Genomic DNA, 22,920 nt, shown 5'->3' with positions numbered 1-22,920 from the left:
CAATTGTGTTCAAAGTACAAAGGTAGTTGCACTGATTTTTTTTTAAAGACATTCTAATATATAACTTTTTTAGAAGGCAAGGAAACTTGAACAAATCTACTTGAGATACACAGGCAATACAAACTTGAGTACAATTCAGCTAAATTGAAGGGAATAATTTGCAGCACGTTAACCACTTATTTCAAAAGACAAGCCATTTATCAGTATGGTAAGACTGTACAACATGGGGATGGCAATACATTCTATATGCAACATTTCTGGGTGTGAATTCTTACAGCAGTTTTGTTTTGTTTTGTTTTTTAAGCACCACACAAGTTAAAGGTAGGCACTTGCCAAGTTTGAAATCCCACAAACCTTATAATCAGATCGCTTAACAAATATGCAGATAAAGATAGAGCTCTGTATAGAGAATTAAACAGCATGCGAGTGAATATTTCCATTTTATTCCTTTCCTCTCCCACCCACCCTTCAGTTTTGCCAGCTTACAAGGTATTAAACCAACATTATCTTTTTAAGGGATGTTTTATCCACTTACTTTTGTGCCATCTATATCTGTTTTTTAAATGCTTGGGTCCAGTGCATTCTTCTGACTCCCTAGATCAGGGAAAAAACTAGACTAGGGCCTCACAGATGTCATTTGAGCATGTGTGGCAGCCTTAAAAAAAAAAAAAGGCCACTGCACATGCTCAAATGGTCCTTGCGAGGTCCTAGGCCTTGCCAGGCCTCGCAGAGGCCTTTTGAGCATGTGCAGTAATCTCCAAAATGGCAGCTGCACTGATCTTTGTAGGCCTGAAATCAGACCGGGATGGACTGCAGCATTGTTCTAAGAGGCCGGCGGGGGGAAGGGGAACCTTTGCAGACCCCCCTGCCCCCTGTATCCTTTAGGAAGCCCCCCCGAAGGGGCTACAGGTTAATTCTTTTTTAAAAAATCTAAAAAAATTCATGAGTTGGGGAGGAGGTGTGGGTAACATGGCACTGGTGCCCCCCAAATGGCGCCTAGGGCACGTGCCCTGGCTGCCTTCCTAATTTTGCCTATGAAGGGGGTGCTTTCACATATCATCCAAATTTACCCCAAAGTCCCCGCAAACTATTGGGGAGCACTTCATGCACAATTTGGATTTTTAAAAATTGCGTGTTAGAGTGTAGCCCGATTTCTATGCGGGGTTAAAAAAAATCCACTTTTTGTGGCTTTTGGGGGGCAACTCTGAATCTGGGAAAGCTCCAGGAGTATTTGGCATGGTTGATGTGTGACTGTGAGGAAATAGTCCAGGAATAAGCAGTGTTTTAGCATGAGAGTTTTGAATAACTTAGGAAGCTCTAAAGAGAGAAACCCATGGCAAATACTCCCATGAGAATCTAATACAGACTATCTGATGTATTAAAATCAGGCTGAGTGCACAGTTCATTCCCAACAGCATGAAACTTCCCTCAAACACAGTCTCCATTGCTCAGATCCTTCCAGAACAAGTCTGCAATGTTCTGACATTCCTGCATTTAAGTATCTAAATGGCCCAGTTTCCTCTTGGATCCACTCTTGCCCCAGGGAGATTGGCTCTTTTGTCAATCTCCATCTCCTGTATAGTTTTTCTAGCACCCTCTGGAAGTTCTTTTTGTCCACACCTGGCCTCCATTGTTTTCCTACTGGATCACCCATTAACAGGAATTTCTTAGCCCATCCCCCGTTTTGTCTGTCCCAAATCACCCAAAACTGATTTGGTCATTTTTGGCATCAAGACAAGCGAATCCTTTTGTTTGATTTTTTTCTGACACAAGACACACATTGAGGTGCTCAGTGACACATGAGCGCTGAGCACATGTCTTGGATCAAATAAAAGGGATTTTCAAAGATTTTTAAACCTGGGGGCCCCAGCTACTGAAGGCCTTCCCAGCTCCACAACTCCCTATTTTCTTCATTATCTCCTTCATATAGATATAGATATAAACACCTATGTGCCACAATAGAACATCATCCTAAATTATTTTTTAAAGGTTTTGTAAAATTCAGGCACTTCCTGTCTGCCCAGTTCTGTATTTTCAAACTTTACTACTTTCTCTTAAATAGCAGTGACTGTTTTTTGTTTGTTTTTTTACACCTAGTCCTTGTTATTTATACAGCCCCAGTTCATCTCCTTGTCATGCTAGAATATGACCAATCAATACTAAGCTTTTATATTATTAATGAACATCAGATATCATGGTGCTCTGGGAAAAAATAAGATTTTTCTCATAATATATGGATAAAACACAGCTACCAATACTAGCAATAGTCTTCTGCTCATAAGAACAGTATTTGGCATGTGGGTTTGCTGTAGTAATACCGGGTCTGTAGCAGGAGGGAAGAACAAGTGCACACACAGAGTGTAAAGGGATGAGACCTGAATCTCCTTTTTTAGTGTTGCATATTTCTATATATTGCATATGTGTTTGCGGACTCTCTGTGTTCTGTGTAAAAATGAAGCTGTGCAGGGGTCAAAAGTTCACAGCTCCTGTTCTACAGTTTGGTTTGGGAGGGAGAAGAGTTGTACAGGTTAAATTCTGGAGGAAAGAGAGGGTTTGATTTAATTGGATCTGTTTTAAAATAATGGAGGGAACTTGAGTTGTTTAAATTTGGTTTGTTTAGAAAAATTGGAGGGGAGGGAAAGAGTATAAAAGGAGGTTTACCTACAGTAGAAAGTTAGTTCAAGTGAAGGAGTCCAGTTTGAAGTTAGTCCAGAGCTGAAGTTAGTGAACATTTCAGTTGGAATTGAAGCTCTGGAATATTGGTGCACCAGGGAGAAGAGCTGCTGAAATCAGAGCTGAGAAATCACTGGGAGAGTTGAGCTGAAACTCACTGAAGAACTCTCAAAGCAGCTGAAAGAACAGTTCTTTCCAGAACTGGATAGAAAAGAGCAAGACCTGAGGCTGAGAAAGCCAGGCTTGCTGCAGAAGCTGACTAGAGGTGATGATAAGAAGACTCTTGGTAAAGACCCTGAGCTAGGGTACAGTATTAGGTGAAGGTTAGATTGGATGTGTTTTTCTCTTATTTTATTTGTTCCTTATGCTCATATGGTTGCTGTTTCTTTGTAATAAGTTTTCCAAAAGAACTACCATTTTGAACTGAACTATTTTAAAGTAAAGTTTTCCTGTTTTGGATGTAAAGATTTGTATCTTCACTCTGCTTCCCCCCACCCGACGCTTAGAAGCCTTTCCGCCCTACCTATCTTTGAAAGAAAGAGAGGTTTGGGAGGCTGTTTCAGTAGACACAGCCTGGGGGGGGGGGAGTCTACTCGGTGGCAGCAGTGAAGCTTAAGATTATGGGGCTGGTTGACAGTGGGCCGTGACACAGAAATACAGAACTTAATGTATTTCCCATTCGAATTCCAAAAAGTCAACATTGCTCTGGTATCTGCAACCACAGCTCTTTCTCTGCTATGTTCACAGTTCTCTGAACGTGGCTGTCAAGAATGTCCAACACACTAGCTTTTTAAGGGAAGGGTTTTTCGTGTGTTATCACATGAGCTTGGTTACAGGATGATTAGACATTGTTTTCTAGACAAGGGATTTCTAAATTCTGGTATATTATTACCATGTTTTGACTGATTTTTAACGTGCAATTTAAACAGTTTTTTGGTAGTTCATAAAACTTCCTCTGTGATTCAAATGGATGAGATTTTAGAGTGAAAAACAGACAGAAAACTAATGACCTACCCCAAATTCAAATTTATATATGGGAAGATCTTTAGTGGAAAGTTTATTTGAGGAAAGTCTTTGGGCTGATTCCACATCTATATTTTAAATAAATAAATAAAAATAATATATTTTTCTATAGAGAAGTGGCATTATCTATTATATTAATTCTCTTAGCCGGTGCGTGTCCTCCTGGATTTGGCGGCAGAACTCTCGTGAGAGTTCCTAGCATTGGGTGAGAGTTGGGGCAAAGAAAAAATGGCGGCCGCTGGGAGGCGGCAGCAGGACAACCTGGCCTGGCCAGGCCATGCTGTCCCAGGAAATGGGGGGGGAGGCAGCAGTGGTAGCGGCAGCAGCAAAGCCCAGCCTGTCTGCAGGAGGCAGCAGCGGGATGGCTGTCCTGGCCGTCCCAGGTAAGGGGGCGGCGGGGGCGGTGGCAAAGCCCGGTCTGCCTGCTGGCGGGAGGCAGCAGCGGCGAGAGGCAGCAGTGGGACAGCCGGGACGGCCATCCCAGGCAAGGGGGAGGCGGAAGTGGCAACGCCCGGCCTGCCCACGGGAGGCGGTGGCAGGACGGCCATCCCGGCAGTACCAGGCAAAGGGGAGGCAGCGGCAGTGGTGGTGAAGCCTGGCCTGGCCGCCAGGGGCGGGAGGTGGCATGCCAGGCTGGTGAGAAAAGAAAGCAGCGGGAAAGCAGCGGAGAGACTACAAAGGGGGTGAAAGGGAAAGAGAGTGCAGAGTGGAGCAGGGGGGAGGGGGGCAAGAGAGGGTGGGGCAAGAGTGAGGAGGAGGAGTCAGGAGGGAGGGGAGGGGGCAAGAGAGTGGGGCAGGAGGGAGGGGGGAACAGCCAGCCCCAAATAGTACACAGATTCTCTGTGCGGGTAGGCTAGTTATTATTAATTTCTATCTCACTTTTTTGTTGAAAATATCCAAAGTACCTTACTGAAGGTTAAAACCATACAATTAAGATATGTAAAATGGTGTTCATGGCATATATATTCCTGAATCTTGACCCACACCACTAGATTTCAGTGCTCTCAGTATTGAAGACAAGTGATCACAGGACTGCCTGCCAAGTCTATCATCTTTGTCAATATGATCCCGTATGTCATTTTGTGTGGTTTGCTGCCTAAAGACATGCCTTTAAGTATTCACTTTTAATAAATGATGGCTAAAATGTCCAGCTTGGCTCAGGAGATATGAGTTCAAATTGCCATTCAGACATAAAGCTGACTGGGCAATCTCAGGCCACTCATTCATTCATCCTCTCTCTCTCTCTCTCTCTCTCTGATCAACCAAAAACATATTAAATGCTATAAACAACTATTTATTTAAAATAGCATGCATCCTTCCATATTGTTACACAAAATAAGGTGATGTATGAAAGAGAAATCCTCTGTGCTACAGAGGGTCAGACTTCCCTTGGCAGGTCCAGTAAATCCCATGCTATACAGACTTCTATTGGCCCAGCCAAAGAACAGCCAAAGAACAGAGAGCTGGCCTTGTGGTAGCAAGCAGAATTGTCCCCTTTGTTAAGCAGGATCTGCCCTGGTTTGCATTTGAATGGGAAACTATATATGAGCACAGCAAGATAATAGCCTTGTGGGGGAGAGGCCACTCCCAGAAGAGTATCTGCATACCTGCATGGAGAAGGTTTCAAGTTCCCTCCCTGGCTTCTCCAAGATACGACTGAGAGAGACTCCTGCCTATAACCTTGGAGAAGCCTCTGCCAGTCTATAGATAATACTGAGCTAGATGGATCAATGGTCTGACTCGGTATATCGCAAGTTCCTGTGTTCCTATGAATTCTGATCAAAATACTATATAGCAACTGAAAATGCTCTTTTTTGTGACTCAGGTAATCAGTGGTGTTGTCTTTGTAGCTAGTATCATAACTTTTCAATTTATACCAGAGACCATTAGGAAAATCCATATTTGTACTGCAAAACCAAGGGATTAAATTGCTTTCTTAAGCTTAAAGATAACAGAAGGTGGATATGCTCCTTTTAATTGGGGGCGGGGGGAAGAGCTGCACAGAGTCAAATTCTCCCACTTGGGACTAGCCTAAATGCTGCTTTTAGCAGTTTGGGGTGTAAAGAGCTGCCCATGGGTGACTTGTTAAGTTGTGTGCAAATATGTATTAAATGTTTATCTCTCCTGTGGGCTAGGTATCAGATACTTGATTTGCTATGTTAGGTTTAATGCATCTCTTCAAATTTCTAATGAACTTTTCCACTAGGCTACTAAGCCCATGAACAATGCAAATGGAATTGCCCCCTGATGGTGAGGAATGGGGCCCAGATGGCCCTTTAAAGGTGATAATTAGGAAATGCAGCATATCTGAGCAGCTAGCGATGGAGAAATTTGTTAAAGACAGTCAATCTGTCTAAACCAGTCATCTTTTCTTAATGTGTATATGTAAGCTTTAATTTTTTTTCTTTAAAACAAAGAGATGTATTTTTAATGTAAGACCAAAACACACTCTGATTTCTGTGTTCTATTTCACATTAGTTTTCATTTCTTTCTTATGTTGTCTCCTGTATGTCTGGTAGCCTAAGCATGTGTATTTGGGGCAATCTGCTAGGCCATATTTATTCTTTTGCTTTGAGTGCCAGAGTATTATTAAGACCAGGATGTTTGGATTAAAAATAGTTTAGTCTCATCAATGGGGCTAAATCAGATTAAATTTCAGGAGGAGGATAACTTGGTTTTGGAACAAGCTTCAAGTGTGAAATGCTGGAGTCATGTACCTGTGTAATAATATATGATCTGCCTCATTGTTAGAACTCAAACACTGCTTCTTAATTGGCTAAAGGTTATAGGGTTTTAACCTTTCTATTTGGGCTTTTCTGGGTTTACCAACTTTGTAATGTGAGTGTTATTTATAGTTTACTTAGCTATTCTATTACAAAAGATCTCCTCCCACCCAAATTCATATTTGTAACACAATAACAACTGTGGACGCAATTCTACCCTCCCCAGCCTGGAGATCAGACGGCGCTGTGGTGGAACTGCACCTTACTCTGTGCAGACCTTTACTGTGTGTTCGTCAAAGAGTCATCAGTCCATATGGCTGCAGGTTAGAGTTGAAAAGAGTCAGTAGACTGGCTGCATCATGGCCTCCTGATTCCAGCAATTAGTTGGACACAGTGCTGGTTGTTGGAACCAGTTTTTCTCTCTAATTTTTTAAATCTCTATACGGAATGAATTTTGTTCTGGACGGCAGTATCAAGGCAGTTTGTGTGCACATGCATGCAGAGTGGGGCATTCTTAATTCAACGTGAGCGGGATCCAAAATTAACTGAGCGGACATCAAAAAGGAGATTATGTTCTGCTGTGATGGGCTCTTTGAGGACAAAATCTCCTGTATTTGGACCAATTTGGACTCCACTGTTTCTGTGGAGTCTGTTAAAGTAGTGGCCAGCAATCCCTCTTGCAGTATTAGATTGGATCAGTTTAAGTCTTCTATCTAGCACGGAAATTGTTGGAGATGGCCTAGTTAATATCATTAACTCATCACTGAGGGAGGGTAGGATGCTTCCTTGTTTGACCACTTCTCAAGAAGCCTAGATCCCTCAGTGATGGATAGTTATAGGCCAATCTCCCATGGTTGGGCAAGGTGATTGAGAGAGTGGTGGCTAAACAGCTCCAGGCAATTTTGGAGGAAACCAATTATCTAGACCCATTTCAAACTGGCTTTAGAGTGGGCTATGGAATTAAGACGGCCTTGGTCTGCCTGATGGATGACCTTTACCCGGGAATCGACAGAGGGGGTGTCTCTGTTGGTTCCTTTGGATCTCTCGGCAGCATTCGATACAATCGGCCATGGTATCCTTCTGGATCTCCTGGGAGAGTTGGGGATAGGAGGCACTGCTTTGTAGTGGTTCCACTCCTATCTCTCAGACAGATTCCAGAAGGTGGAGCTTGGTGACGGTTGCTCTTCAAAATGGGAGACATTATATGGAGTCCCTCAGGGCTCCATTCTGTCACCAATGTTTTTTAACATCTACATGAAACCACTGAGTGAGGTCATCAGGAGATTTGGTGCAGGGTGTTATCAGTATGTTGATGACACCCAAATCTATTTAGCAGCAGCAGCAGCAGCAGCATCAAATGGCATTCACTCCCTAAATACCTGCCTACAGGCAGTAATGGGCTGGATGAGTGACAACAAATTGCAGCTGAATTCAAACAAGATGGAGGTGCTCATTGTGGGAGATTGAAATTTGAGGGATGAGCTAGATGTTCCTGTGCAGGATAGGGTTACACTCCCCCAGAAGGAATAGATATGCAGCCTGGCAGTGCTCTTGGATTCAGCCCTCTCCCTGGTATCCCAAGTGGAGGTTAGGGCCAGGAGAGCTTTCTATCGACTGATTCGACAGCTGCGCCCATTCCTTGAAAAGAACTATCCAAGAACAGTGGTGCATCAGATGGTAACCTCCAGGTTGGACTATTGCAATGCGCTCTACATGGGGCTGCCTTTGTATGTAGATCAGAAACTTCATTTAGTCCAAAATGTAGCAGCCTGATCAGTCTCTGGGGTAATGTGGAGAGACCATATTAGGCCTGTTCTCAAGCAGTTGCATTGGCTGCCAATGTTTCCAGGCAAAATACAAAGTGCTGTTTATTACCTTTAAAGCCCTGAACAGCTTGGGTCCAGGTTATCTTAGAGAGCGCCTTCTTTTGTATGATCCCCATCGCATGCTGAAGTCTTCTAGAGAGGTCCGTTTCCAGTTAACACCAGCACATCTTGTGACAACTCAGTACTGGGCCTTCTCTTTAGCTGTTCCTGGTCCGTGGAATGCACTCCCAGCAGATATCCATAGTTTGGACTTGTTGGCTTTCAAGAGAGCCCTAAAGACTTACTTGTTTGGCCTGGCCTTCCAAGGTTTTTAAGTTGTTTTAAAGTATTTTAATTGGTTTTAAATGATTCTGAATTGTTTTAAAATTGTTTTTTCCATTGTTTTAAGTAGCTTGTTTTAATAGCTTTGCCTTTGATTTTTACTTGCTGTGCACCGCCCAGAGCCTTTTGGATGGGGGGTATATACATGTAATAAATAAATAAATAAATTTGTGAGTGTGCACATGCCTTAGAGGAAACACTGATTGGGAACATTGTTCCCTGTAACAGGGATTCCTAGGTATTGTTCACTACAACTCCCAGTATCCCCAGCAGCAGTGGCTTTTGGCTGGGGATTCTGGGAGTTGTAGTCAACAACATCTGAGAATCCTTGTTAGAGGGAACACTGGTTGGGACCAGGCAAACAAAGTATGCCTATCAACCACTTTCTAAATCCCCAAAATGTGGACTAAAGGTGTAAACACATTCCTCAGAAGGGCCGCCCACTTTTAGTTTGCCCTCCCATTGATCGAATTCTGGCTTTGTGGACTGATAGTGAATGGGGGTTGGGAGGCAAAATGGGCCATGACTCTTCATGATATGATTTATTGCCCCATGTGTATACGCATTCTGCATGGTCAGGGTATGGGCACAGTTCTGTTGTGCACAGCTCTAGGGGCCAATGTGGGTTGCCATTGACTGTGCATACACCTTAACCTCATTCTTCCTTGACAGAGTATAAAACATGTTTTCTGTGTCTCTTACAATGGTTCATTCAGCATTCATGTCTTATCTTTGAGTGCCTGATATTGTGGCCTTGGTATCAAGGACAAGTTGCTTTGTAACTGGACCTACTGCCCCACCCCACCATGTGCTATCTGTTTGAGAAATGGTTTTTTAAAAAAATATACTTTTTATTCAAGTTTCAGAACACAAAAGGACAAACACAACTTATACAAACATTCATGAAGACATACGATGAAGACTTCCATCTCAATCATTGGAACAAGTGTTATTGACAATAACCATTTCTTGCCTGTAGATTAAACATTCTCTCCCCAATAATCATATAAACTTAAGAATATTTTGACACATTTGTTAATAGCCCTCAAAGGCCTGAGAAAAATCCATTTTATGGTGTATTTTTAAATAGACAAGAAGAGGCTCCCATTCTTTTTTAAAATCTTCAAATTTATTTCTTATGTTTGAGAAATGATTTTTAGGGGGGAAATGATTTTTTAAATTAAATACACATGCTAAAGAAAATTTACATATATACAAAACCAAAACTGCACTTTACACATACAAAGACATCATACTAGAAAGGAAAGCTCTGAACTAATACATGGAGAGTCATAACTAACTTAGCCCTTACAATGAATACGAACATGTCAAATATTTATATACTGAGGCTATTCACACGATGGGGCGAAATCCCCATTTTGCCCCATCGTGTGAACCACCGGGCTGCGAGCCCAGTGGTTCCTAGGTGGGTAACCCACCTAAATACGCCTGCCATAAAACCAGGTTTGCGGAGCGAGTGCTCCGCAAACCTGGTTTTTAAGATCATGAGTAGCCGCGGCACGGCTCTGTGGTGCAGTTACTCACAAGTAGACCCCTGGAGGGGAGGTGAAAAGCCGCCTCCCGACTCCGGGGGTCTCCCCAGTATGCCCTGCGTGCTCGTGCAGGGCATACTGGAGCTTCTGAGGGCTGCGCAGCCCCCGAGCTCCCCAGCCCCCACCGGCTCCATCATGGAGCCAGCAATCGTCTGGGCGGCCAATCCAACTGCCCAGGGATCCCACCTGAATCGTCTGCAGGGAGAGCAGGCTTAGCCTGCTTCCCCGCTGTGCTTCCCAAACCGGGTCTCACCGATCGTGAGACCCGGCTCACTGTTCTTCAACAAAAGTTCCCAAAGCAGTTTACATCAATATAAATAAATAAAATGGCTCCCTGTCCCCAAAGGGCTCACAATCTAAAAAGGAAACATAAGCTAGACACCAGCAACAGCCACTGGAGAGATGCTGTGCTGGAGATGGATAATAGGAGTGTGCACGGTTCGGTCCGGGTACAATTTAAAAGACCGCCGGACCGGTTCGGAGGTCGGGAGGGCGGGGGCATGTAGCTTTAAGGGGGGGTAGTACTTGCCCCCCCCACCGCTCTTCCCCCTCCGGCGCTGGTCCTTTGAAAAATCTTCTTGGGGCGGCAGAGTTCCTCCCTGCCGCCCCTGCCCCCGTAGTTGTTCCTAAAGGGTTAAAGAGATGAGTGCTAGTGGCACGCATGTGTCCTGTGCAGCGCGCGCGCTCGTCTCTGATGAGCATCAGCATCAGAGACGAGCGCGCGCCGCGCAGGGCGCATGCACGCCGCTAGCGCTCATCTCTTTAACCCTTTAGGAACAACTACGGGGGCAGGGGCGGCAGGGAGGAACTCTGCCGCCCCAAGAAGATTTTTCAAAGGACCAGAGCTGGAGGGGGAAGAGTGGCGGGGGGAGGTAAGTACTACCACCCCCCTTAAAGTAACAGTCCCCCCGTGCCGGACCGGGGGGGACTCCAGACCATGCACACCCCTAATGGATAAGACCACTTGCTCTCCCCCTGCTAAATAAAGAGAATCACCACTTTTAAAAGGTGCCTCTTTGCTCAGTTAGTAGGAGTCATGTGAAAGCCTTTGTGCCCTTTCACATGATCGGAGGGGTTGCTTCCGGCATCCAGGCCCAACATTCTGTTGATCAACAGACAGGCTCCCCCTTTTTAAAGTCCGCCAGGGCTCTCAGTCCGTTGACCATAAATTTAACTGAGGGTTCTATATTTGGCTCTTCTTTACGCTTGAACCTTTGTCCTTTGTATGCACAGAGCCAAGATCACATATAGATTGACCAGTCAAAGAGTGGGGACCAGAACGGACCAAAAAACATTAACAAATGTTTTCCCAAACTGATTGTCTTGCTGGGTTTCTTTACATTTCTGACACTCTTTTTTCAGCAGACCTTTCAACTCCATACAGCCTTCTTCACCCGAGGCAATCCCCTCCCAAGTTTGTTCTTTTAGGACTGGCCAACCTAGCTATGCACTCAAGAGCTCCCAAGCAGCTCCCATTACCTAGGGCGCACCTAGGTATTTTTGGTGCCCAGACCTGAAGGGCTTCGGAGCCCACCCACCCCACCGCCATTAGCTAAAATTTAAAAAAAAATGTTTTTTTTAAAAAAGTTAGAGCATTTTTTGAACTTTCAAAATCCCAGGGGGGCCTCCTGCCACCACCCCATTCCAGCGCTGCCCCACAGCTGAAAAGTTCAAGAATTCTAGCCGTGCCATGTGTACTGCTGGGCGTGGGGAGTGTGAGGGTGAGCCAAACAGGCCTCCCCCACCCGATGGTGGCGATGGCGGTGTCAGCAGGTGGAGCAGCAAGCGACACTCTATTCTAAACTGAGCAGGCACGACGGAGCTTCCTCACAGTTCTCAAGGGCTGCTGGGCTGAACAGCCGAGCCCAGCTGTCACTCCTGCTCCACCCGCTGATGCTGCCACCGCCACCATGGGGGAGAGGGAGGCCTGCTCAGCTCACCCCCACACTCCCTAGACCCCAGCTGTGCACATGGCATGGCTAGAATTCTGGAGCACTTTGGCACCACAGTTCAGCGCCACAGGGCAGTGGCAGGGTGGCAGCAAGAGGCCCACCCTGGGATTTTTGAGGCCCCCCTGGACCTTGGAGGGCATGGACCGGGTCCCCAGCGTTCGGGGGTAAGAGCACCTCTGCTCCCACACATGCCTGGTCGAGGGACATCCTGTCAAAAAATAGCCTACTCTCTCACTTGGAGGCTCTGCAAGTAAAAGGGCTTCTTGGGAGCAGACGATCTGGAGACAGATCTGTTTATCCTCCAGTAACCATGGTTTAATTCGGTTGATTGGAAGGACCTGATGGTAGGTCTGCTAGCGAATACCCTACAGGACGAATGGGTTCCTTTGGTCTTTAAACAGATCAATCCGACCATCCTTTTTTTTTTTTTTTTTTTTAAAGTATTCATCCTTTACGTTGCCCTTTTACTCCGTATAGTTTTGGAGACAGGCTTTCTAAAATGTAAAGGTTTTTCTCCAACGATTCCACCAAATGGTTACGCTTGAGATTTTCTGGGGTTATCTTCCACTTCTTCAAAAGAAAATAAATGTCACACAGATAGTCTGGACCAGTTGCCCTGATAGCTTCTTTTACCTGTGAAGTAAATTCGCCCTTGCTCCACCCTTCTTGGCCCCATTTTTTCCTTTTCCATTTGAATTCGAACCATTCTAACCTAATTGCATCCCGTGTGGTCCCTTTCCCGTTAACTTTCCCATTCGAATTTATGCGCCAGAAATAAATCCAGATATGATCATCCTCTTTCACCCCTGCTGTGTTTTGGTATATTGTAGATTATTGAAATCACTTGGTTCTGCTTCAGGAAGTACCAGTCTCGGAGTACATGTTTATATGGGCAGATACTTGCCTATTTTGTGCAGTGTCAGTCAGAGGACTATGTTATCTAACATGCTGGATGAAGCAGAAAGTGTCAAACCTAACAAATTCCCTATGGAACCCTAACTTTATGGTTATTGTGCACTTTAAGGAGAAACTGGAAAGGTGACCAACACATATTTTTTAAAAGTCTGGAATACAGCTTTATAAGGGAAGTATAAAAGAAACTAGCATCTCTGGTCTGGGAATGAAATATGGTTATGTAGTAAAAGATTTTGAATATGTGAAATTATGATGCATAATACACACACAAGTTTATGTTCTTGATACTCTGAATATTCTTTAACCGAAAGAGCAGAGTGGCTTCTGGTTTGCCCTTATTATGCCAAAGGTCACCTGCATATGTGTGTGGTACAAGCAATACATGCAATGGCAATGTACCACTGAAAGAGGAACCATGGGCCTATGGAAGGTTTAAATAACAGTTGCACTCTACTTCTGTCTTAACAACAACACAATATCTATATACCATGTTTCAAAAAAGGTTTCCAAAGCGGTTTTACAGAGAGAAATAATAAATAAATAAATAAGAAAGAAAGAAAGAAAGAAAGAAAGAAGGCTCCCTGTCCCCAAAGGGCTCACAATTTAGAAAGAAACATACGATAGACACCAGGAAACAGTCATTGGAAGTACTGTGCTGGGGTGGATAGGGCCAGTTATTCTCCTCCTGCTCAATAAAGAGAATCAGCATGTTAAAAAGGTGCCTCTTTTCCCCACTATTGGGTGACCAGGTTCAAAGAACCTGGGCCGTGGCCCTTCAGGGGCCACACCTTGCAAACCTGACACACACACCCCGCGTATGATGTCAGAGACAGGGGGGCTGGTTTAGCTCCCTAATGGGGCTGTGCAGCCCCGTTCGGGAGTTAAATGGCCAGCACTGCATTCACAGTGTGGCCAGGACCAGCTCTCCCTGCCTTAAAGGCAGGGAGAGCTACTTCTGGCCATGCTACGAACACAGCACTGGCCCCAATCTAGCCCCCAAATGGGGCCGCACTGCCCCGTTCGGGAGCTATATTAGGGCCAGCGCTGTGTTCGCATTGCAGCCAGGAGAGGCTAGGTGCTCCTGGCCTTGCTGTGAACGCAGAGCTGGCCTGGATCTAACTCCCAACAGGGCCATGTCAGACGTAGGGTGCGGGGCGAGCATCGCCACTGGCCTGGCTCCGCTACTGCTTTGCCCAGTTAGCAGGGGTAACATTACAAATTGCCTGGCCTTCTTGAAACAATTATATTATGCAATCCTACAGAAGCAAGTTTTCCTGTTTGTCCATAGTATCCTCAAAAGTCTTCTCCAGCACCAAAGTTCAAAAGCTTTTTTGAAAAGTCAATACTTTTTCTGTCTTGCTTCTTCAGAGTCCAGCTTTCACATCCATAGAGTATCAAGGGAAAAACCATTGTCGGAATGATTCTGATCTTTGTAGGTATAGACACGTCACGTGTCTATACCAACAAAGATACCTAAAGGATCAAAATATCCTTTCCAAGGCCTCCATTGCAACCCTACCAAATGCTAGTCTGTGGCAAATTTGTCGACTGCTGGATCCTTTACTGTTGATGGTTGATCCTAAAAGGCAGAAGCTATCCACCACTTCAGTGTCTTCATTGTCAATTCTGAGGCTGGTTGCTGTATCCGTTGTCATTAGTTTACTCTTCTTTACTGTACTTTAGTCTTTTCTGTATTGCTAGTTAGTACAAATTCTATAACTTGCCTTAGCAGGAAACAGGAAACACAGTTTTGGGGTGATACAGGGCACTTTTGGAGCTAGAGTGAATCGTAAAAAATTTCTCCCTACTCCTCCTGCACTCCGGAGGCTGTGTGACTGCAGCACATCTAGGAAAGCTTTCTCTTGCACTGGTGCTTCTTCCTTTGCCACTACTGGAAGGCTGATCTGGATGTCAGCCAGTGAGTTCATGGCTAAGAAGGGATTCCAGCATTAGATCAGAGAAAGCCTCCTTTGTATTCAGCATACTTCCTTATGACTTCTTGAACATTCATGGTATTAAGCAGTGTTTAGGCATTTTATTGCCTTCTTTTATAAACATTTGTTCAGAAGCTTTCTCTCCTTTTGCTTCTCCCAGAGAAGGCTTCCTTTGATCTGCCATCTACTTAACTTCTGGAAGGGTCTTGGATGTTAGATATTTGTTCTTTTTGTTATTCTAACTAATGTAAGTCAAATAAGCAGACATTTTCTTTGAGAAGTTCAGCCTCCTTTTATAGTTTCTGCTGTATGCTTTTCTGAATTCATTTCCTGTTTTATGTGGGCTATCTTTATTTATTTTCCCCAAGAATGAATATCAAAATCACTCTCCCCATACCTTTGCTTTCTTTTCATATATTAAGAACTTATATATTAAGAAAAAAGATACTTTTTTAAAAGTATTGCTACAACCCAGAGTAGATCCATTAAAAAAAACAACACCAAGTACTTTAGTAGCCATTTAATTCTGCACACTTCGGAAGATAAGAGAGAACTAGATGGCAACTTTCTTTCAAATCAGAGATATTACTTTGTGCCCGTTATGTTTTATTATAATGATTTGGAAATGGTTAGACTATCTAACAGCTGTATACAATTTTGTGCTGATATTTATTTGGTGTATTTTAGACTCTGTCTGAAACTATAAGCACAAAGGGCTTCTAAAGAATTAATATAAACTTTGCTTGTAAAATCCCAAGGTTTATAGTGCAATTTCTTCAGAGCAGATCCTTTTGTTTTAATAGGGTAGATGCTACTTAAAACCAAACCACGTGTTTCTTATATTTTGTTTAAGTATTTCTTTAAGTATTTTCTTAAGTATTAGGTTGGAGAGGACTTGTGGGAACTAAAATATGTTCTTTCATTGAATAAGGTTTATTTTGTTTTTGTTAGCATTACGCTCTTTCTGAATCTGTCCTCCAGTTCCTCCTGGTGGTGTGGTCCATGCACAACGTTATACATCTATTCTATGTAACAATATTCAGTTTTCACACATTCTTCTTCTGTTAAAAAAACAAGACCTACATATTTGCTTATTTGTAGAAGCCTGCATCCAAAGAAATGACTAGTTACATAGGCATGTGCAAAAGGCTGTCTTGGACTTTTGGCTAAGATCAAGTGCAATTTCATTCCTGTTTTCTGTTTAGTGTGATAATATTCCTATTAGCTCCATCCCATGTTTATCTGGCTCCACCCCCTAATGTATTATGTGCAACCAAACTAAACAGAAAATAGGGACTGTCCCCTTGAGCTACCAGATGTTTCCCTTATCAGCAGGCTCCACCTCCTAAGCTGGCAATCCTACTCTTCATTCTGCCCCTCACGTATCAGTAATGTTTCTCTGGCTTTGGCTTAACCATGTTAGAAAAAGGTGGTGTCATACATTTAGACTGCTGGTTGCTCTTTGCCTCCTTGCCAAGAGCCTAGTATAATCTTGATGGTGCAAAATACCCCATTATTGATTGGAAATTGATGGTTCAGTAATTAAGCAGCAAACTTTTCCTGAACTTTACCATTTCAGAGTGTAGCTGGTGATTAAATGCTGGAATGCTCTGCCATGGAAAATTCCCTGAAGATAGAAAACCAATGTGTCCAGGAAAAGGATCCACTCTAGTCTGTTTTTCTTTTTAAAATAGGGGGACATTAAATCATGCAACATTCCTCCTGCAGCCTGAAATGGTACAGTCTAGGAAAAACTGTCATTGGAGTCTGCTCATTGAATAAACTGGCTCTAAGGCTCTGGATTTTCCTGCTTTTGTTATGTTTTTTGTGAAATATTATGAACGGCCATGCCTTGACTAATGCTGAAGTTTTAAGGAAGATTATTTTCACAACCTAAGAAACCCCAAGCAGCATCCTTCTGATAATAGCTCTAGTCAGCCTTTGACACAGTGCAGGAACAATTTCTAACATCTATTTAGTTTGGATTTACAGAGAGAACCAACTTATACCAGTCTATTACTCTGGTCTCACTTGTGAGCATTGTGTGGAAGGTTTTAAATGCTTATTTTAAGAACTGTACAAGCCTGAACAGCATTTTTATTATTGCTTTAAAAAAATTCTTTACACAGACAACAGTGTTGAATTCTAACATCTTTCTTAGTTTGGATTTAGAGTCGGAGCCAACCTACATTGAATTGGCTTCCTTTGATGCTGCAGTATTGACTGAGAGGAGGGACAGATGGAACAAAAGTCCAAATTGCCCAAATTTACAATAGGTTCTCAGCAGCAGCTGCTACAAAAGAAATGTTAATGCAGTAAAAAGGTAAATGGAAGGACGCTAAACCCAACTTAGGGACAATTCAAAACCTACATCCAATTATTTTAAACTCCTTCCCGCAAATTGTGAGCACTTCATTTGTCATACTAAGGTTTTCTTTTTCTCCTGGCATTAGTCACCATCTTCATGTCCCACAATATTCTTGAAATAAAATTGGAATGCAGTGCTTAGGCAAGCGGAAAAGACAGATATGCTTCCCATTGCTTTGGTCCAGCTTCCCTGAAAATATCTGATGCAAGCAATCAGTTTCTGGTGCACATTTCTTACAGCTTCCACAGGAGCAGCATTGTTATTATTTTCCTGGTGATAAGGATGGGAATATCTGCAAATATAACAGATGGCCATAGTGTTTCCATGTTTCAGCCATGAAGCCAGGGGCAAAGTGTCATCCAGTAAGCATCCGTACAACCATCTATCCAACAGTATCACTGTGGAAGTGTTCACTTATCACATTCATGTTAGCCCAAGATTTTTCCCCCAGTACCATGTACAGACATCATTTTCTCTTCTGTACACAATCATGTTCCCATGTCCCTTTTTATAACTGATCTCCCAAGCTTGATGTTGTAATTAGTTAAGAGCATGCTATAACATTAAATTTGCTTTTCAAGGAACACGTGCCCCATTTTCACGCTGTGAGGATCTCCCTTTAATTAAACACATTTTAAGAGTGTTTTTTTAAAAAAATCTCTCACATATGCACTGAACATTATTACCTTTTATGATAATCAGTGCATCTGGGGATTGCTGTGTCAGCTTTAAAAGCTGATTTGCATGTAATTCTTTGATTTCATGTTTATTTTGGGGGTGGATGGCAGGGTGCCTTGCAAGCTTGCTACATTCTACAGAAGTTGCTACTCCCATGCAAATAGCTTAAGAGCCTAAGAATGTCGAATTAAAGAGCAAGTGAACTGTCAACTGCTAGCCACAGGGCCAGGCTAGTTTCTAGAAGGGATTTGATTGCAACCGGAAGTCAAGATCTGAAGCACTTGCGGTGGATGACTAAACTGTGGCCACCAGAGACTGAATAGGTTCTTTGCAGAAATAATAAGAGATCAAGTGCTGACTGTCTTTTTGCCACTAGTACACACAGAAAAGCAGAGAGATATGACCTTTCACATAATGTACATATTATGTTTTCATTATCATTTGGGTGCAACATTTAGTCAGAATAGTTGATAAAAAGACTTTGATTAAAATAATGCCCCAATGTAATGACACAATCATAGCACCATACCCTGAACTAATGTTGCTATCAGGTTTTTAAGCTAATAAACAAACAAACAAACAAACTCCTTCACAGAGATTTTTTACTGCTTCTCTTGGCAGCTACCAGGATAGACGTGACAAAGAACAAGAAATTGGTCAAGAGCTTCACAACATCAGGATGGTTAGATAGGGATTATTATTTCTTGTTTACACAGTCAGACAGGTGTTATTGACTGGTTTGTTTTATCCAGACATCGAGTCCTTCCCAAGGACCTGGGATGCCAGAATTTTATCATCAATGTTGTTGGTTATTATACTGTAGATATCGTCGCAAAATATAGGCTGTTCCCAGTAAAGCTGCTTTTTGTAATTGGCTGATGGTGATTTCTGTGGCCCCTATGGTGTTGATGTGCTCTTCAGGGTCTTTTGGAATTGCACCTAGGGTGCCAATTACCACTGGGATTATTTTGGTCTTCTTCTGCCACAGCCTTTCAATTTCAATTTGTTGATCTTTGTATTTTGTTCTTTTTTCTATTTCTTTTTCTTCTATTCTGCTATCCCCTAGTATTACTATGTTGATTATTTTAACTTGTTTTTCTTTCTTCTCAACTACAATTATATCTGGTGTATTGTGTGGCAGATGTTTGTCTGTTTGTAGTTGGAAGTCCCATAATATTTTCACATCTTCGTTTTTGACAACTTTTTCAGTTTTATGGTCCCACCAGTTTTTGGCTACAGGTAGCTTGTATTTTTTGCAGATGTTCCAGTGTATCATCCCTGCTACCTTGTCATGCCTTTGTTTGTAGTCAGTCTGTGCGATCTTTTTACAACAGCTGATTAGGTGGTCCACTGTTTCATCTGCTTCTTTACAAAGGCGGCACTTGCTGTTTGTTGTTGACTTTTCGACTTTTGCTCTTATTGCATTTGTTCCTAGTGCCTGTTCTTGTGCAGCCAGTATTAAACCCTCTGTTTCTTTCTTCAAATTGCCATTCTTAAGCCATTGTCAGGTCTTGGTGATGTCTGATTTTCCGCTTATATTGTGCAAATATTGACCATGCAGTGGCTTATTTTTCCATTTTTCTGCTCGGTTCTTGACTTGTTCTTTCTTGTAGGCTTGCTTTGTTTCATTGGTGTTGAATAGTTTCTTGTTATTGACCATTTTAAGTGCATCTTCTTCACTGTCCTTTATATATTCTTCAAGGCCTCTTTTCTCCTCCTCTATTGTTTGATGAACTTGCAGCATTCCTCTTCCACCTGAGCTGCGAGGGAGGTATAGCCTATCTACATCACTGCGGGGTTGCAGAGCATGATTGATGGTCATTATTTTCCTGGTCTTATGATCTAGCATCTCTGGCTCTGCCTGGGTCCAATCTATTATTCCTGCAGTATATCTGATAACAGGTATAGCCCAGGTGTTTATGGCTTGTATGGTGTTCCCGCCATTGAGTTTGGACTTGAGGATTTTTTTAACTCTCCTGATGTATTCACTTCCCATTTTTCTTTTAACATCAGTGTGTGCAATGTTGTCAGCCTGGAGAATGCCCAAGTATTTGTAATGTTCTTTCTCTTCCAGGTTCTTGATCTTGCTTCCATTGGGCAGTTCTATTCCTTCTGTTTTTGTTATTTTCCCTCTGTTCATTATTAATGCAGCACACTTGTCTAGTCCAAACTCCATTGCTATATCGCTACTGAATATACGGACAGTGTTTAGCAGTGATTCGATTTCTGACTGGGACTTTCCATGCAACTTCAGATCATCCATGTACAGCAGATGGTTGATTTTACTTGATGTTTTAGATGTTTGGTATCCGGGGCCTGTTTTGTTTAGTATTTGTGAAAGTGGAGTCATGGCAATTACAGAGGGGATAGTGAGTCCCCTTGGAAAATACCTCTTCTAATGCTAACCTGTCCAAGTGTCTCGCCATTGATTGTTAACTGTGTACTCCACATGCCCACTGCTTTTTAAATAAATATCTGAATGTTTTTGCTGACACCAGTTGTTTCTAAACATTTTTGTATCCATGTGTGAGGCAATGAGTCGAAGGCTTTCTTGTAGTCAATCCATGCAATACTTAGATTTGTTTTTCTTCTCTTGCAATTTTCTAAAATCATTTTGTCAATCAGCAGCTGGTCGTTTGTGCCTCTGGTGTTGGGGCAATTTCCTTTCTGTTCAACTGAAAACTGTTTGTTAGTTAATAAGTGTTGCAGTACTTCATCTGCTATTATTCCAGTTAACAATTTGAACATGTTTGGCAGGCAGGTTATCGGTCTATAATTACTTGGCACTGCACCTTTTGCCGGTCTTTCATTATGAGATGAGTGTTCCCAGTTGTTAGCCATTGTTCAATATCACCTCCTTGCAAAATGTGATTGAACTGTTTTGATAGTTGTTTATGAAGGCTTGTTAGGTATTTAAGCCAAAAGCCATGCAGCTCATCGTCGCCTGGAGCAGTCCAATTTTTAATTTTCTTTGCTCTTTCACTTATTAATTTTGGTGTTATTATCAGATCTTGCATTTGTTGGTTACATTTTTTGACCTCGTTCACCCAGCCTGCTTTTTTATTATAATCTATTGGGTTGTCCCATAATTTCCCCCAGAATTGCACTGTTTCTTCTTTATATGGTTTTTTTGTGTTTCTTGCAGTTTCTCCTTCTATGCTTTGGTAGAAACATCTTTGATTTGACTGGAATTGGAGATTCTGCCTGTGCTGTGTAATTCTGGCTTCATATCTGCTAATCTTCTTTGACACTGCTGTTATTAGCTGCTTTATTATTTCCAGGACTTCTCTAATTTTCCTTGAATCTAGGTGGTATTTTTGGATCAGATACTGTTTGGTGTTTTCATTCTTCAGCTTCTTGTCTTTCTTATCTTTTAATTTACTACCATCCAATCTAAACCTGGCGATTTTATTTTCTAATCTAATCTTCCATTTAGGTGATGTACTGCTTTCTTTTTTTACAGGTCCATTGATCTTATATCCGAGCTCTTGTGTTGTTATTGTTGCTGCACTGTACATTAGTTGGTTTGTTTCTTGCAAATTATTGGTTGTTATTTCTGCAAGTGCAGCATTGACATCTTTTAATGCCTGAGCAAGTTGTTTTTTGGCAACTGTTTTTAGAACTGGAAGTCGAACCGTGGTGGTTGTTTGGTTCATGTGCTCAGTTATTTTTTTCTTTAGTTCTTGTTGATTTTCTGTTAAACAGCATTCGGGTTTTTGAGGTGAAGGCAAAGGGGCGGTTGCCTGGTTTTGGTTTTGAAACAGTTCAGCAACAGTGGCATCCTCTATTTCCCACATCTCCTCCACCTGCGCCTGAGCAACGTCTTCAGTTGGTGGTAATTCTTCTTCCATATCTTGAGCCTGTGTTGCTCTTTGCAGTTCTTCCAGCTCAACTTCTGTGAATACTTTATTTCTTATTATGAATCTTCTCTGGTCTGCTAGCCTTTGTTCTGCTATTTCTGTATCTGGATGCTTCTCTTTCCAAATTTGGTACATTCTTTTAAAATAACCTCTTCTAGTTGGACTAGACTTGTAATAGCAAATCATTATTTCCTTGTTGGCATTTTTTGTATATTTTTTCCGGTTAAGCGACGTTTCTTCCCTAACCTTGCAGTCTCCAGCCCTGGTTGCTCAACTGAAGATCCTGAGTCCTGTTGCCCACTTGCCACCAGATGTCCAGGGACTCCAGCACGTGGTGCGGTCCTTGTTGACCCGGGCGACGACCGATCCGGTATAGAATTATTAAAGTTACGTCTTACCATATTGTTGATGGGAGAGGCACTCTTCGTCTTGCTCCTCTGGTGAGACCTGTCTAGTATGGTTGGACCTCTGGCATAGCTCTCACCTTCCTCAGAGCACGCAAGTCCACAACCACGCCAAGGTAGTTCCTCACTGCGGGGGGGATGATGATGATGATAATGATTTCAATTTCTATACCGCCCTTCCAAACATAGCTCAGGTTTACACAGAGAAATAATAAATAAATAAGATGGCTCCCTGTCCCCAAAGGGCTCACGTTCTAAAACGAAACATAAGATAGACACCAGCAACAACTGGAAGTACTGTGCTGGGGGTGGATAGGGCCAGTTACTCTCCCCCTGCTAAATAAAGAGAATCACCACAGTAAAAGGTGCCTCTTTGCCCAGTTAGCAGGGATTGGCAAACTCTTATCTGAAAAATTTACTCATCAGTGACAACTGGTTAATGGTCTGTTGAAACAAGACCTATTTATGGTAACATGGCATTCTTTCATTCAATACACAATAGGTCATCCAATAATGATTGCCCTCTGGTAATCCGATAAGCCTGTGGAAGGTTGTTCTTTTTATAACTGAGTTATATGTAAGATCATTCATTTTCTCGCTTTTCTTATTAGTATCACCTGTCAGAAAGGTGTGCATCACCTTATTACCTCTCTTGTCAAAGATGACTTGTATATGAAAAAGTACCCTGAT

At 42.6% G+C, this 22,920-nt stretch overlaps 1 protein-coding gene and 1 long non-coding RNA gene across 6 annotated transcripts in view; one reads left to right on the top strand and one right to left on the bottom strand.

Moving 5' to 3' along the window:
• The window catches only part of LOC128348963 (uncharacterized), a 35,581-nt gene extending 34,972 nt beyond the window's left edge, over nt 1-609 (bottom strand). The window contains exon 1 of the long non-coding RNA XR_008318454.1: nt 536-609. This is a non-coding gene — a long non-coding RNA (uncharacterized LOC128348963). The remainder of the gene's footprint in view (nt 1-535) is intronic.
• CLYBL (citramalyl-CoA lyase) overlaps nt 1-22,920 on the top strand; it is a 330,208-nt gene that overhangs the window by 100,533 nt on the left and 206,755 nt on the right. For 4 of the 5 annotated variants that reach the window (XR_008318450.1, XM_053304755.1, XM_053304756.1 and 1 more), the window contains exon 1: nt 780-909. The exons of the other annotated variant lie outside the window; for it this stretch is intronic. Coding sequence is in view for 3 of the 4 variants with exons in the window: in XM_053304755.1 (XP_053160730.1) it covers nt 806-909 (104 nt within the window). In the remaining variant the exon portion in view is untranslated. Of the gene's footprint in view, nt 1-779; nt 910-22,920 lie in introns of those variants that run through there. 5 annotated transcript variants of the gene reach the window in all.

The sequence above is a fragment of the Hemicordylus capensis genome, chromosome 3 (genome assembly GCF_027244095.1).
Source record: "Hemicordylus capensis ecotype Gifberg chromosome 3, rHemCap1.1.pri, whole genome shotgun sequence".
Lineage (NCBI taxonomy): Eukaryota > Metazoa > Chordata > Lepidosauria > Squamata > Cordylidae > Hemicordylus > Hemicordylus capensis.
The sequence above is the reverse complement of the archived record's forward strand: the minus strand, read 5'-3'. Positions and strand labels throughout refer to the sequence as shown.